The 14,703-nt window shown below is 35.9% G+C and overlaps 1 protein-coding gene and 1 long non-coding RNA gene across 4 annotated transcripts in view; one reads left to right on the forward strand and one right to left on the reverse strand.

The window, feature by feature from the left end:
* The first annotated feature begins 173 nt into the window (after nucleotides 1-173).
* LOC116509758 lies at nucleotides 174-838 on the forward strand. Its single transcript, XR_004255531.1, has 2 exons — nucleotides 174-304; nucleotides 409-838. It is a non-coding gene; the product is annotated as an uncharacterized LOC116509758 (long non-coding RNA).
* A 3,265-nt stretch (nucleotides 839-4,103) lies between these two features.
* The window catches only part of CSDE1 (cold shock domain containing E1), a 36,877-nt gene continuing 26,277 nt past the window's right edge, over nucleotides 4,104-14,703 (reverse strand). For all 3 annotated transcript variants that reach the window (XM_032217354.1, XM_032217353.1, XM_032217352.1), the window contains 5 exons: nucleotides 11,589-11,708; nucleotides 10,837-11,015; nucleotides 7,717-7,880; nucleotides 5,909-6,041; nucleotides 4,104-4,965 (listed from right to left, as the gene is read on the reverse strand). In XM_032217354.1, the coding sequence (XP_032073245.1) occupies nucleotides 4,918-4,965; nucleotides 5,909-6,041; nucleotides 7,717-7,880; nucleotides 10,837-11,015; nucleotides 11,589-11,708 (644 nt within the window). In that variant the 3' untranslated portion in view covers nucleotides 4,104-4,917. The remainder of the gene's footprint in view (nucleotides 4,966-5,908; nucleotides 6,042-7,716; nucleotides 7,881-10,836; nucleotides 11,016-11,588; nucleotides 11,709-14,703) is intronic.

Raw genomic sequence — 14,703 nt, forward strand, 5'->3', positions numbered from 1 at the left:
CACTTTTTTCATGAAAAAAATCACGAGGCACACCACCATTAGAAAATGTTTTAAAAAATTAACTCTGTGCCTATATTGACTATATATAAAGTGTTTTTTCCATGGCACACCTTACACTATGTCACGGCACACTAGTGTGCCGCGGCACAGTGGTTGAAAAACACTGCTCTAGAAGTTGGGCTTTCAACAAGAGAATAATTATTGATACTTTTGAACAGTAGAAAATACTCCTGAGAACAGCATGGATAGCTAAGAAAACAAATCAAGGAGTATCAAATATATCAACCCGTAAGGCACAAATGGGGTTATTCTTTGGACTTATTGGACTTAATCTTTGTAAATGTCAACGACCATAAGGCAGTGACCGTTGCATTGTGAAGGCCAGGGGCAGGACCTCACGGATTACAGGTTATTCTTTGGAGTCATTATTCAAAGACTTACCTCTCTCGGGAAATTCATAATATTGGGAAAGGTGGCAAGAAAGAGAGGACAACCGGGAGGATGGATGGACTCAGTTACAAGTAGCAATGGGTGCACCATTTGAAGCCCTGAAGGACCAGGCTGTTGACATGATCCTTTTGGAGAATATCTATATGGTTACTAAGAATCAGCATCAACTTGATGGCACTTTAAGTAAATCAAATCAATGGGAATGTTGAAGATGAAACTGAAATAAATGATTTCAGTACTAATCTTTCTTGTACCAATAATGAAAAAGAACTCATAAATATTAAAAATTGTGATGCTGTAATTGAAGATAATGGAATAGTTGTGAAGTTTATTTAATGTATGTGTAAAAACTTTATCCTATACCGTGATTTGAAAAAAGTGTTTTTTTGCACTAAAAGAAAGATGGTATCAGCCCCCAAACCAAGAAAGACATATGATTATTCCAAGCAATTCCTTTATTGTTCCACACCTAGACAGAATCTTGCCAAACTGCAGCACTCCATTATTGACATCAGGCGATATCAGAACTATTATAGAGGAGCTGACTTCATCCTCATTCTCACCAAATATATGGACTGAGTGGTCTTAATCCTCTGGACTGAACCTTAATAATCTTGTAATATCCATACTACTACATTCCATCACAATTAGGGTATATATATAAAAGGATATATGTAAAAATTATAGCTGGATTTGTTTGTTATATATGTTACATTGAAAGGGGACAAAAGGACAATGATCAATATTTGGGAAGATGAATGTTGCTTTATTTTGCGTAGTATGCAGTTTAGGGGCTTTTCCCCCTTCAGGTCATGGAGAAATGTGTGACAGTGTGTATAACACTAGCGAGGCTTGAATTTCAGAATGTTTTTGAGCCAAGGTGGCGCAGTGGTTAAATGCAGCACTGCAGGCTACTGCTAGATCAGCAGGTCAGCGGTTCAAATCTCACCGGCTCAGGGTTGACTCAGCCTTCCATCCTTCCGAGGTGGGTAAAATGAGGACCCAGATTGTTGGGGGCAATATGCTGACTCTCTGTAAACCGCTTAGAGGCCTGAAAGGCCTATGAAGCGGTATATAAGTCTACTGCTATTGCTATTGCTAATTCAACAGTGAATAGGGAGGAAGACAAAGGTGTGCTTTGTTGGTTGTGTACGGGTAGTCTTTGTGGAAGGACCACTTATTTAGCAACCAGTTATAGCAGTGCTGAATGAGATTTAGGATTGGTCCTCACGCTTGCCACCATTGCCGGATCCTTGCAGTTGCGTGTTCATAATCCAGGTGCTTGGCAACCTGCTTGCAATTACATTGCAGCATTCCAGGTATGTGATTACCATTTGCAGCCCTCACTGCCTGTTTCCGACAAGAAAGATCAACAGGGAAGCTGGCAAGAAGTTCCAAATGGTGATTGTGATATTGCAGCTAAAAACCATGTGTCAATGTCAGCAACTGGAACTACCAGAATTGCTGGAATCAGTGTGGTCACATGACATCATATTTTATGACTGCATTGTTTAATGATAGTTTCAAGTTCCAATTAACTGTTGCTTGACCAGAGACTACCTTTAATACACTTATCACTAAATATGTAACAAATGCTTGTACTGGGATTAGAGATGTGTTGATTGGGGATGTAAATGTGCATGTATTTTCACATGTAGACGGTGCTGTAGTAGTCCTTGACTTACAAGAGTTTGTTTAGTAACCATTCAGTTACAACAGCACTGAAAATAGTGACTTATGACTGTTTTTCACACGACCATTGCAGCATTTCCATGGTCACGTGATCAAAATTTAGATGTTTGACAACTAGCATGTATATATGATGGTTGCAGTGTCCTGTGGTCATGTAACCACATTTTGTGATCTTCTGACAAACAAAGTCAATGGGGAAGCCAGGCTCATTTAACACTTATTACTAACAACTGCAGTGATTCACTTAATAGCTGTGGCAAAAAAGGTTGTAAAACCGATAAAATTCATTTAACAAATGCCTTGCTTATCAACAGAAATTTGGGGTCCAATTGTGGTTGTAAGTCGAGGACTAATTATATTGTTGACTGAAAATCTGAATGATTTTCACCAAATGCTTGGATTTTTCAATGTAAAATAAATGACATAATGTAATATGTCATGTGTTGTTATTCATCTAAGGTTGCATTTACTTACTAAGAATTGCTAAGCCCCAAATGATTTTTACTACGTCCTGATACATAAGACCATAGAACTCAAAGAGGGTATACTTTTGTATATATACCTTTATAGGTGACAGGCAAAACTGTATTCTCCCTATTACATTGGCCTGTCTCACCTGGCAGAGAGATGATGTTACAGACCCTTTCAGTTAAAGACTTTCAACTGGTAGGGTCTAGGAAGAGAACCTACTCTGCTTTCTCCCCTACCCTTTGGAATTTTCTCCAAGGTGACGTGGGCCTCTATTCTCCTGGCCTTTTGAAAGTATCTGAAGACTTGACTCTGCCAACTCAATTGGGTTTCTCAGAGAAGCACACAATCTTAGTCAGCACTTTTCCCCTCACCTTTTAAACTTTATTTTTTCTGTTTTAGCTGCCTCCTAGTGGGATATATTGTTTTAACTGTACATTGCTCAGGATCATTCTGTGAGATGGGCAGTTTCTAAATTTGATGTATAAAATAAATAAATTCCTGTTCCTGCACACTTTAAAAGTATCTTTCGGGAACTGAATCAAAAGCACAATCCTATTAAATTGGCTTCAGGCCAGATCCAGAATTATTTTGATTTAGGATAAACAACATCTTCCAACTGAATTATTGAATTCAATATTTAATGCTAACATCATCAAGCCAGAAACTTGGATTATAGATAGGTCAAAAGTTCAAATAATGTATATTTGGTTTAGGGTGAATTGTAAATTGATACCAAGACATGTTTAATGCGACCCAATATTCAGTTAATCGGATGTTAGTGCATGTGCAAATATAGTTGGGATTTTAAGACCAGTTAATCTTCATGTGTGCAAAATGGAGAAAAGGAATACTATCTGAGGATAATATTACAAGTTTTTAAAAAAGGTTTTTTTCAAGTTATACTGCCTGGTCATAAAAATGGGGGAAGTCTTGTTTTTTATTCAGGATCTAGAATGTCTTCTGAAAACACAGAAATTGGCCAAACAGGAAAGTGGGTGGGAGATGTTTATGAAGAAGTTACAAGACAGAGGCAAATTTTCAAAATCAGTAAAACTTTATTCTATTTCCATTCTTTGCCATTAACAGAAAAATTGGAGAAAGCAATGTTTGTTTTACAAAGATAATGCATCTCCCAGAGAAGAAAAACCCTAAATTGAGAATAGAGGTAACATGGAAAAACACAGTACTGCCCTCTATTCAAAGTAAATAACTCCTGATCTTTTTGGTTAAAGTAATACTTAGACCAATCATTCAGTTTGCTTGCTTGATAAAGTGTGGCTGAGGGGGGGGGGGGAGGGATTGGGGATTGGGGGGCCTGGAAGGAAGGGAGGGGGAAAAAAAGCACACAGACATCAACTATTTCACCTTGATGAAAGTCTCAATACAGCTATGGAAAGCCTAAGTATTCTTTTACAGTACACTGGGTGTTGGCTGCAAAAAAAATGTATTCACTTCAGGCACAAATTTTTATTTTTATTTTTAAATCAGTAAAATAAACCGGGTTTAGGAGCTGCAGTGTTGTAAGCAGCAAATTGTGCATTGTTTTAAATATCTTTAAGTTACCACACTGATGGCACACTTTATCCTTATGAAATTCTGCACTATGCATGCTAATTGCAGTTAATTAGAAAAAAACCTAGTAGTCTACTTTGGAAAATAAGTTCAATGAGATCTAAGAGATAATTTTGCTTGCTAAATGGATCTGAATTTAAATGAGACATTAAAAAACATTTGGCCATCAAATAAATGTCTGAGTACTCATATAGGATTCTATATAATATGGTTAGTATATCTATCCTCATATGAGCTTCAAAACTGAATGAAAATGACGAGAAAATCAGCCTTCCTTGCCTTGGAGAGGACAAAATAATCGACACCAAAGGCATAGTAATACCTTGGCAAAATTGAATTAAAGAAAATATATGCATGTTGTGTCTATATATATATATAGATATATATAGATATATTTCTTTTCAGTGCAGAATTTCATAAGGTCTTCCCGAATAGAACTGTCTATAATATTTACTTAAAGAGGCAAAGTAGATTTGCAGTTACCAGTTGCTTTAAATGCACCATTCAAAAAGCTTCTAAAATGTGTTAATATAAGGCGCCACCTTAGGTTCTCCAGGATGCAACTGTGCATATTTTAAAACTGTTTCATAAATTTATTTTTAAACATAACATGAGGAAGGTGTTAAAACTGGTGTAATAGCTCCTTAGATTTTGGAAGGGATGAATACAAGGATATTCAGTACCCTTCACCAGACCCCACCCTTATTCTAATATTAGTTGCTTTGAGACCAGTTAGTCGATAACACCAGCTTGACGAATCTTTCTCTCTGTACCAAATCCCTGTAAATGGCAAAATATATCATGAGTTTAAATTGGATGTTGAAATAACAGTGAAAGTAAAGACAGCTATAGGCATCACATATATTCATTTTGCTACTGAGCTCACATTTTTCCCTTTTTGCTCTTATTTGTGTTTATGCTATCTTCTAAAATGCCTCAACGCATTTGTGGACCTGATATTTTCTACAATTAAGCAAAAATGAATATAGAATGTTCCACACATTCCTGTTTGCAGGTCCTACTTTGTGTATTATTTTTTGCTGTAAAAAATGTCATGAGTAATTGCCTTTTTAATAACCTCTGAGGTGCCCAAATATACATTTCCAGGGAAAAAATAATTAGTTTTTTCCTAAAAATAAAGCTAAACAAATAAAAAAAATTAAAACCATTGCAAAGTTCTGACTAAAACCTGATTTGTCTATTAGGGGCAAATAAACACTGGTTGAGAAGTAGTAACTTATATCTCTAGTAGAAAAACTTTGTATGGTCATTTGTGGATATACGCAGAAAGATTGTACTGAGCTTTATTTGAAACCTAGAGCTTATAGCACTTTTTACTAGGAACAGCCTCTTCCAATATACAGTTAATTGTAGTTCACACCAGACCTTAACTCCTAAAACTAATAGGCTAGCAAGGGACCCAAAGGAATACTGAGGTCATTTGACACTAAAGCAAAGGGGGGGTGAAGAGAACAGGTCATGTGATTCACGCATATATGAGTAGTATTAAATATTAAACGATTATAAGAATTGTAGTTTAAAATGTTAATAAGTTGTCTATTCCTACCCAATGCATATGTTCGTCCATTTCAAATAGGAAGTGTAAGAAATTCATAAATTCATTATACCATTCCAATGATGTCGCCATCAGAAATAAAGTCATTCTGTCATAAAAGCTGAAATTCCAATATTATGAAATATGGGCAAATTTCCTGTAACATACCTTTGTATTATCCGGTCCCCTTGGCTGACGAAGCACAGTTAGACGAGGAGCACTGGCATCATCCAAAGTAATGCTCTTTAAACGATTAACAAGTCTGTCAGGGCGTGGAGCAGCTACAGCCTTAGCACCTTCACTGTTAATAGAAACCAACCAAATCAATGGGGGGGGGGGGGGACAAAAACTAATACATAAAAATACTATGGCTTTTGGTTTCTTCTATAAAATCCTAAATGATTACTAAGTTGAGTAATACAATGAAAGTCAGAATATTTTATGTCTACAAAAAAATGTCAAATGTAAGCTCTAGTACAGAGCAAATCAAAGAAATGTCAAATTGTTCTGATGATTCTAATAGAACCACTTTTGCAATAAACATAATTGAACTGCCACCATGTTTAAAACCTCAATGACAGCCCAATAAATATGTAAGAAAACAATTAATTTTTTAAAAAGAGACTAATCAGAAAATGTGTTCTGTCCAAATGCTTCATAAGGCTATAGCCTTATTCTTAGTATAAGTCCAAACATCAGATCTGCTAACTCCTGATTTCTGGAATTTGTCTCACACTTCAGCCACTAAAATTATATTTCAGACAAAATGTATGGAGAAGTGTAGGCAAAACTACGGATAGAAAAGTTATGGTTACACAAAGAGTAACCTACTCAGATATGTGAATGTAAAAAAGCATGTTTTACAGGTGACTGATGCATCAATGATTAACATGGAAAAATAGGGAATTCATAGAAGGTATATACATAATATAATAATAATAATTCATATTTTCAGAAAACATTTACAAAACAAAATAAGCCTCTGCACGAATTGAACAAGGAGACCCACCAAACAGTTTCCAACAATGTGTTTATGCTATTAATTTCTGAGAATGTAAATAAAATACTGAGAAGATAAATAAAATGGGTTTCCCAACCCCTCCGGGCCATGGATTGGTACTGGTCCATGGCCTGTTAGAAACTGGCCACATAGCTGGAGGAGAGCGGCAGGGGAGCAAACTAAACCAAAATCATCCCCATCCTGGTCTGTGGAAAAATTATCTTCTACAAAAATCAGTCCCTGGTATCAAAAAGGTTGGGGACCACTGAAATAAAAAAACTCACAAATACGTTTTAAAATGATATTTAGAAGTACCAGAGACAAATTCCTTATGTGTCACACACAAATAAAGTTCAATTCAAATTGCTTATCTAATATAAATAAATAAAGCAATGACTGAAAAGAAATGGTTAGATTGCGTAATCTAAACTGGTCATTTGAAGTAATGAGAAGTGGGAAATTATAAACTCTGCCCTGATACCAAGGAGAAAAATCTGATAGCATCTGTGGGAACTAATGAATAGTCAATTATGACACTATTTTGCAAGGTAACAATTTTGTCAATGGGTACACTAGGAATTTTGAAAGAATGATGTATTAGTAGACTTTTCAAAACAGAGATTTATAATCAAGTAGAAGGCAGGATGCTTTCCTATATACGTTTTCAAAAGATATGATGCTTTCTTGAAACATCATAACAATCAGTGAAGGTTTCAAGTTATATTTATTTATCAACGAATAAATGAATTAAACAGAATATACTTTTTGTAAGCAAAAAACATGCACCAATGCTGGTACCAATTAATTCATTAGCTGTTCATTTCTTGCAGCATTATATCAATTAATTCACCAAACTGATATAATGCTGCAAGAAATGAACAGCTAATGAAATATTTTTGTAATATTCCTGAGCTCAGGATTGCTTAATTTATTTCTGTGAAAAGAACAATACTGCTAATGATTGGCAGTTTCTTACCTAACACGCCACACATTACAGGCACTGCATTTCCCTGTGCGTTGATTGAGAATGACTGAAAACTCTACTTCATCACCAGCCTGCAATTCCACTCCATCCTGAACTTCTTTCACATGAAAAAAGAGTTTTTTGCTGTCACCCACTTCATAGTTTATGAAACCAAACTGAAAGAGGAAAGGAAATTATCTTGTTAATTGAACAACGTAAGCAATGTTTTCTACAGATGTTCCCATACCCTTTATATTGCCAATTTTGTTTTTCTGCTACCACACATTTTCTAAGACATTTAGTAAAGGGCTTTCTACCATAACAATTTCATACTTCCACCCAAATAATTTTTTAAAAAAATCTAGCTACTTTATTTAGTTCAAAGACAAATATGACCTCTAAAATTTGTCCGTGCTTCCATATATTCAGAATAACATTAATGTGAATATCATAGAAGTAAGTTTTAGGTTTCTAGGTGATATATTCCAGAAACTGGAGACTATTCAAGTGAAATCTGGTATTAAAACACCTTTAGAACAAATTATCTCTTCTAACTAGAAGGCTCCCAGTTGGACACAGCTGGTGTATGCTACCATAATTCCTTCTCTAGCTTCCAGCACAACAAATCTGACTGACCAACCTAATTTCCAATCTTCCAAATGTTTTTTCTTCTCTCCTTTTATTCTCCTCCTCAGCTGCCACCATAGCTATCTCCCCAATATGAACTATCTACCAGCATGACATCAATCCGAAATACTCACCAGCACCTTCCCTTTCCATCCCTTTCATCATTTAATGCTCTGTTTTATTCTCACGCCTTTAAGCCAGTTTTGCCATAATACCATACTTCAATCTTAGCCCACAACATAACAGTTTCATTTTACTAATAAACCTGTGGTTCAGTTCCAACATGTGCTCTCAAAAAACAGCACTTTCATATACAGAACATTCTGCATAAACTTAAAACCATATTTTCCTAGTTAAGGGTTTCTTAAATCGAACAGTATAGTTTAGGTTGAAGAAGAGATACTTTGTTGCTACTATTATTAAAGTATTATGGATAGAAATATGGAAGAATAATCCGTAAAATTTCTAACCAAGTTATGCCAATTAAACTGGAGAAAATGATAGCTAACCCATTGGAAGAAGTTGGTCTACATCCCAAACCAAAAGAAGGACTTAACGGAAGTGTTGTACAGCACTTCCATGCTTAATGTAAAATGCATTAATGTAATAGTACTTAGAACCACCCAATACAGATTTAGAGCCCAAAGCGGAAAGGGAGATCTAGATGCTCAAGCTGGTTTTAGAAAAACTTTAGCAAGGGAGATATTAATTGCTGATGCACAGCAGAGACCCCAAGAATACCCACCCCTAAAAAAACCAATATGTGCTTTATTGATTTTTTTTTAAAAAGGTCTTTGTTCATATCGACCATGACTAGTTGTGCATTGACTTTAGGACTTGAGGGGGGGGGTTGGCACATTGAAGATGGCTCTGCGAAAATTAGAGCCGATTACCACAGCACAATGAAGGAGCAACAAGCAGACCAGTTCTTTGATAATTCTTACTTGAATTAATATCCACAAGTGCTCCAGGCAACTGCTTCTTGTAAGTAAACCACAAAAATTACTAAAATTAATAAGGGAAGGGGAAGTTGCTTCTTTGTATGTTAAAATTCTTTTTCATTGCTATATTGTATTTTCTTTTCTATATCTTTTTCTTTCCTTAGTTTGCATTACTTTTTACTGCTATAATTGCAATCTTTAATAAAATTACTATCTGGAAAAAAAAGAAAAAAAATGAATCCTGGATAATTTATTGTCTTTATGCAAAATCTATGCACAGGACAGAAAGCAACTATTTGGATGTGACATTATGCATAGGTCAGCAAAAGAGTGCGGCTAGGTTGTATACGATCTCTATTTATTCAACCTAATTCCTGAAAATATACTGAGGGAAGCTGAATTGGTGGAAAAGAAATATGACTTTAAAACTGCAGGAAGAAACATCAATAATCTGTACTATGCTGAGTACACTATTCTAATAACTAAAAATGCAAATGACAGTATCAATACTGAAGAGTTAAATAGTGCCTGCTTTTTAGAATCAACTAACAACAGTAAAGGAATCAGAACTCATGAAATGCTCCACAGTATTTGGTAGAATAAAAATGAAGCCTTGGAAAACATATTCAGATACCAGAATATGCCTTAAATATGCATTGAAAAGTTCAGAATCATATAAGTAATGGTTTTCCTTCGGATACTCTTTGGAAGTAAAAGTTGCATTTTGAAGAAGCAAATTGGTTTTTTAGTTTGAACGGTGGGGGGTCACAGAAATCTTTTAAAAATACCATGAACAGCCAAGAAAGCAAAACAAAAAAATGGATCATAGAACAAATCAATCCAGAGTTCTTATTAAAGGCAGTGCTCTTAACTTAAGGCAGTTATTCAGGGAGTTTTGCCCCATTTTACAACTTTTTTTTGCCACAGTTGTTAAATGGATCACTGAAGATTTGCAGTCCAGTTAAGTGAATCATAAAGTCCTTCCAATTACGGTGCTATAATTTGGCAGACTATGGGCCAAGGGGTGGCTCTACAGTGTCTGCTTTCTTCGTGGTACTTGTGCAAAAAAAAGGAGGGAATACACCTTTTTCAGACTAACAATGAAGATAAAAAGGTGCATTCCACTTTCACATAAAGACATTTAGACATTACCTGTCTAAAGTTTGGCAGGTAGTATCCTCATAAAAGGAGAAACTACATCTGACAATGCCATCTAATTGTGGCAATTAGATGCCAAAGTAATCTATAAGTATTTTTAGAAATTAAAATGACAACTAGCAGATAGCACTTAAATATGCTAGGTAACACTGGCCTCAGCAAGGGATAAAATACCTTAAAAATAATTCACTTAAACAAGTAACTTTTGAATAATAAGAGTTTGGCTTTAATTTGATTATAGGGAGAAAAATCAACACCAACTAGCACTGATGTTATCTACTTGAGTAATGAAATATTGTTAAATGCTGAGCTATATATATTATCTTTGGAATATATGCATCAAATTGGAATTTTACTGTGTTATATACAAACAACACAAGCTATGCATGAAGAATTATCTTCTTACCTGATCTTTCACACATTCTACAGTGGCTCTACGGAAAGCTGTTATGTTGCAAGCCATTGTTTGCCCATTCTGACCGAAGACACAAAGCTGGAATTTCACGGTCTCTCCTTTCTGCAGACAGTCCCCTTTATTTGCCACGCCAACAATTCCAAAAGGATAGACCTCACCTTTCATTTCTCCTAGAACACACAAAACGAAAGATGTGCTTTCATTTTTTTAAAAAGTACTAGCTAATACAGAGACTCCTCAATTTGCAACCACAATTGAGCCCAAAATTTCTGTTGCTAAGTGAGACAGTTGTTTAGTGAATTTTGCTCCATTTTACATCCTTTCTTGCCACAGTTGTTAAGTGATTCACTGCAGTTGTTAAGTTAGTAACACAGTTACTATCTGGGTTCCCCATTGACTTTGCATGTCAGAAAATTGCAAAAGGTGATCACGTGACCCAGGACACTGAAACTGTCATTAATAGGAGTCAGTTTCCAAGCACCTGCATTTTGATCAGGTGATCATGAAGGTGCTGCAACAGTGAAAGTGTAAAAAGTGATGTCACTACAGTCCTGTTGTAACTTCAAACAGTCACTAAACGAACTGTTGTAAGTTGAGACCTGTATTCTAAATAAATACTAAATTCTGTGAATTTATACTGCTACAGAATAGCATGCAAATCCTATTAGAGCTAATGAATAGTTACCTAATACGTACCAAGAATAACATTAAAGGTACAGTGAGGATACCTTTAATTTACTTACCATCTTCCATGACTTCAATCATTCCTTGGTATTCCAATTGGTTAGGATCTACACTCCTGAGAGGGCGAATAACTTTACCCGTGTAACAAGTTGGGTCAGCTTCATCTGTGATGCCATTTACTGCAATAAAAGATCAATGATGCCATTTACTGCAATAAAATTACCAAGTTTGGCAAAACAATGTGTCTAATTTGTAGAAACTACATTGTTTTAACTTACTGAGATAATGAAACAACTCAGAAAACCACTGAAATCTATGCTGAATGTGCTTATTAGTACTTTCCTTCAAGAGTAGGGCCCACTTTTGTTTGTTTGATTGATTGATTTTCTGATGCAACAGAAATTGACTGGCTGACCTGCTTGTTAAATAGCTATGTATGTATATAATCACTAAAACGAGTTGCGGTTGGAACCAAATATATTACACTACAGAGAATCCATTATGAAGAAACTGCTTATTAAAATTCAAGGGATAAAAATATCCAATTTTCTCACAATACCAGAGCCTTGGGTTATACTAAAAAGTTGAATAATTCAGGGAAAATTCAGGACATACTATAGTAAAACATATTAATTTAAAAAAATACAACACATAAATAAATTGCATATAGTTACTGTAGAGAACTTGATCAGGTATGATGTACATACTGATGCCCATTTCAAAGCAACTTTTAAACTTTGGATTTGAAGTGCAATACATCTCTAATTTTCATTTTCTCATATATATATAAAATACCCACCCACACATACAGGGCGGGGCATAACCTTTTCCTAGGGGGTCACAGCAACACTTGTAATAACAACACAAATAATTCATACACCATTCGAAAGCCCATCAAAAACTGAGTTTATTGACATGATTTAATAGTCAGTATGACCACCATTAGCCCTTCGAACAGCATTCAAACGAGGTGGATAAGAACACAACAAATCTTCAAACAGTTCCGTTCGATTTTCCAGATTTTTCAACACAGTTTCCAAATTCATTCTCAAAGTTTCAACCGAATATCGATTTTGACCTTGCTCCTGAATCATCAGAGCTTCCACTTCATCCTTAATTATGGCCCCAATGTTCTCTGCCGGATTGAGATCTGGCGAATTTCCCTGCCAGACGTCATTCGTTTTCCACGAATTTGAAGGATTTCTTGGGCCACTTTTCGGTTTCCTTTTCGTTGTTTGCGACTGCCAGTTGCAATGATGGCTTTGCTTTCTTGGGACAGTTGCAGAGGACGCCCTTCTCCAAATTTTGTGAAACATTCTTGGGCTGTTTTGTTCCAATTATCAGTAACCCAATCCGGATGACGTTTCAATTTGTTTGCAATCCATTTTCGATTGATAAACGTCGCTCCAGCATCGCGAGCCTCTCAAAAGGCAATGCATTTTATTCTGTCAATGATCCTTTGTTCTTCCGAATCGAATTTTCCAGCCATTCTTAAAGCAAATTTAACATTTAATAGCTCATTCAATTCAGTTTTTTATGGGCTTTAAAATGAGGTGTCGCGGAAGTTGTAAACTGCTGTCGATCTTGCTGTGACCCCCTAGGAAAAGGTTATGCCCCGCCCTGTACTATATGAATTATCCTAAGCAAAGAGGTTCCTCCCAATCTCCAAGCAAGTTGATCTCTAGCTTACTGTAATGGAAAATCAGAAGTTTGCAGCTAGAATGGTTTGGAAAGGTATAGTTCACCATTTCATCCAGAAATCTTCATCCTCCTAATAGCAATAGCAGACTTATATACCACTTCACAGCCCTCTCTAAGCTGTTTATAGTCAGTATATTGCCCCCCCCAACAATCTGGGTCCTCATTTTATCGACCTCAAAATGATGGAAGGCTGAGTCTTTAGAGCTCGCTATAAAGGTACAATTTCTTTTGGGTCTGATGAGAGGAGAGGTGATATAAATATTAAATAATTTTTACTTAACCACAATAACAAGGAAATGTTAATGGATGTTTAATGATATATATGTTTGTGTTATACTAGTAAAAGCAAATTGGATATAAGCTTTAAACTGTGAGTTGGGGAAAAAAGGGAGGGGGAATGCTTAGATATCTTACTAACTGAATTTGTTTCAGAATATGTCATAAGGGTGTAATGTTATTGGAGGTTTATTGAAACTGCGAATGAATGTCAGTAGGTGGTCTTTAAATACAAAGATTTTAGATAAAAACATGTTTAAATAATTGTAATTAAATGAGAATTGTGGTACAGTGATAGTAAAATACATAAATTTTCTTTTTTGATCTAAAATGTACAATTCAATTTGAATGAAGTATATGTAAGGATTGTGGAAGTGTGGGCAGCTGGAAAATGAAGTCTTTTGCCAAAAGCACCAAAAACTGGTTCAATGACCGTGGGATTACTGTGCTTGATTGGCCTCTCCATTCTTCCTCCATACTCTGGGTCCTTGGTTTCCAAATAAGATGCAAAAGTTGCTCTCATCAGAAAAGAGGACTTTGGACCACTGAGCAACAGGACTTTGCACCTCTGTGCTTCATTAAGACCAGGGTCAACGCAGCCATCTACCAGGAGATTTTGGAGCACTTCATCCTTCCTTCTGCAGATGAGTTTTATGGGGATGCTGACTTCATTTTCCAGCTGCCCACACTGCCAAAAGCACCAAAATCTGGTTCAATGACTGTGGGATTATTGTGCTTGATTGGACAGCAAACTCATCTGACCTGAACCCCATAGAGAATCTATGGGGCATTGCCAAGAGAAAGATGAGAGACATGAAACCGAATAATGCAGAAGAGCTGAAGGCCGCTATTGAAGCATCCTGGTCTTCCATAACACCTCAGCAGTGCCACAGGATGATAACTTCCATGCCACACTGCATTGAGGCAGTAATTGCTGCAAAAGGAGCCCAAACCAAGTACTGAGTACATATGCATGCTTATACTTTTCAGAGGTCCAATATTGTTCTATGTACAATCCTTGTTTTAGTGATTGCATGTAATAACCTAATTTTCTGAGATGGTGGATTTGGGGGTTTTATGAGCTGTACGCCATAATCATCACAATTATGACAAATCACAGCTTGAACTATCTTGCATATAATGAGTCTTATCTCATATATTAGTTTCACCTTCTAAGTTGCATTACTGAAATAAATG

The sequence above is a fragment of the Thamnophis elegans genome, chromosome 5 (assembly GCF_009769535.1).
Source record: "Thamnophis elegans isolate rThaEle1 chromosome 5, rThaEle1.pri, whole genome shotgun sequence".
NCBI classification, from domain to species: domain Eukaryota; kingdom Metazoa; phylum Chordata; class Lepidosauria; order Squamata; family Colubridae; genus Thamnophis; species Thamnophis elegans.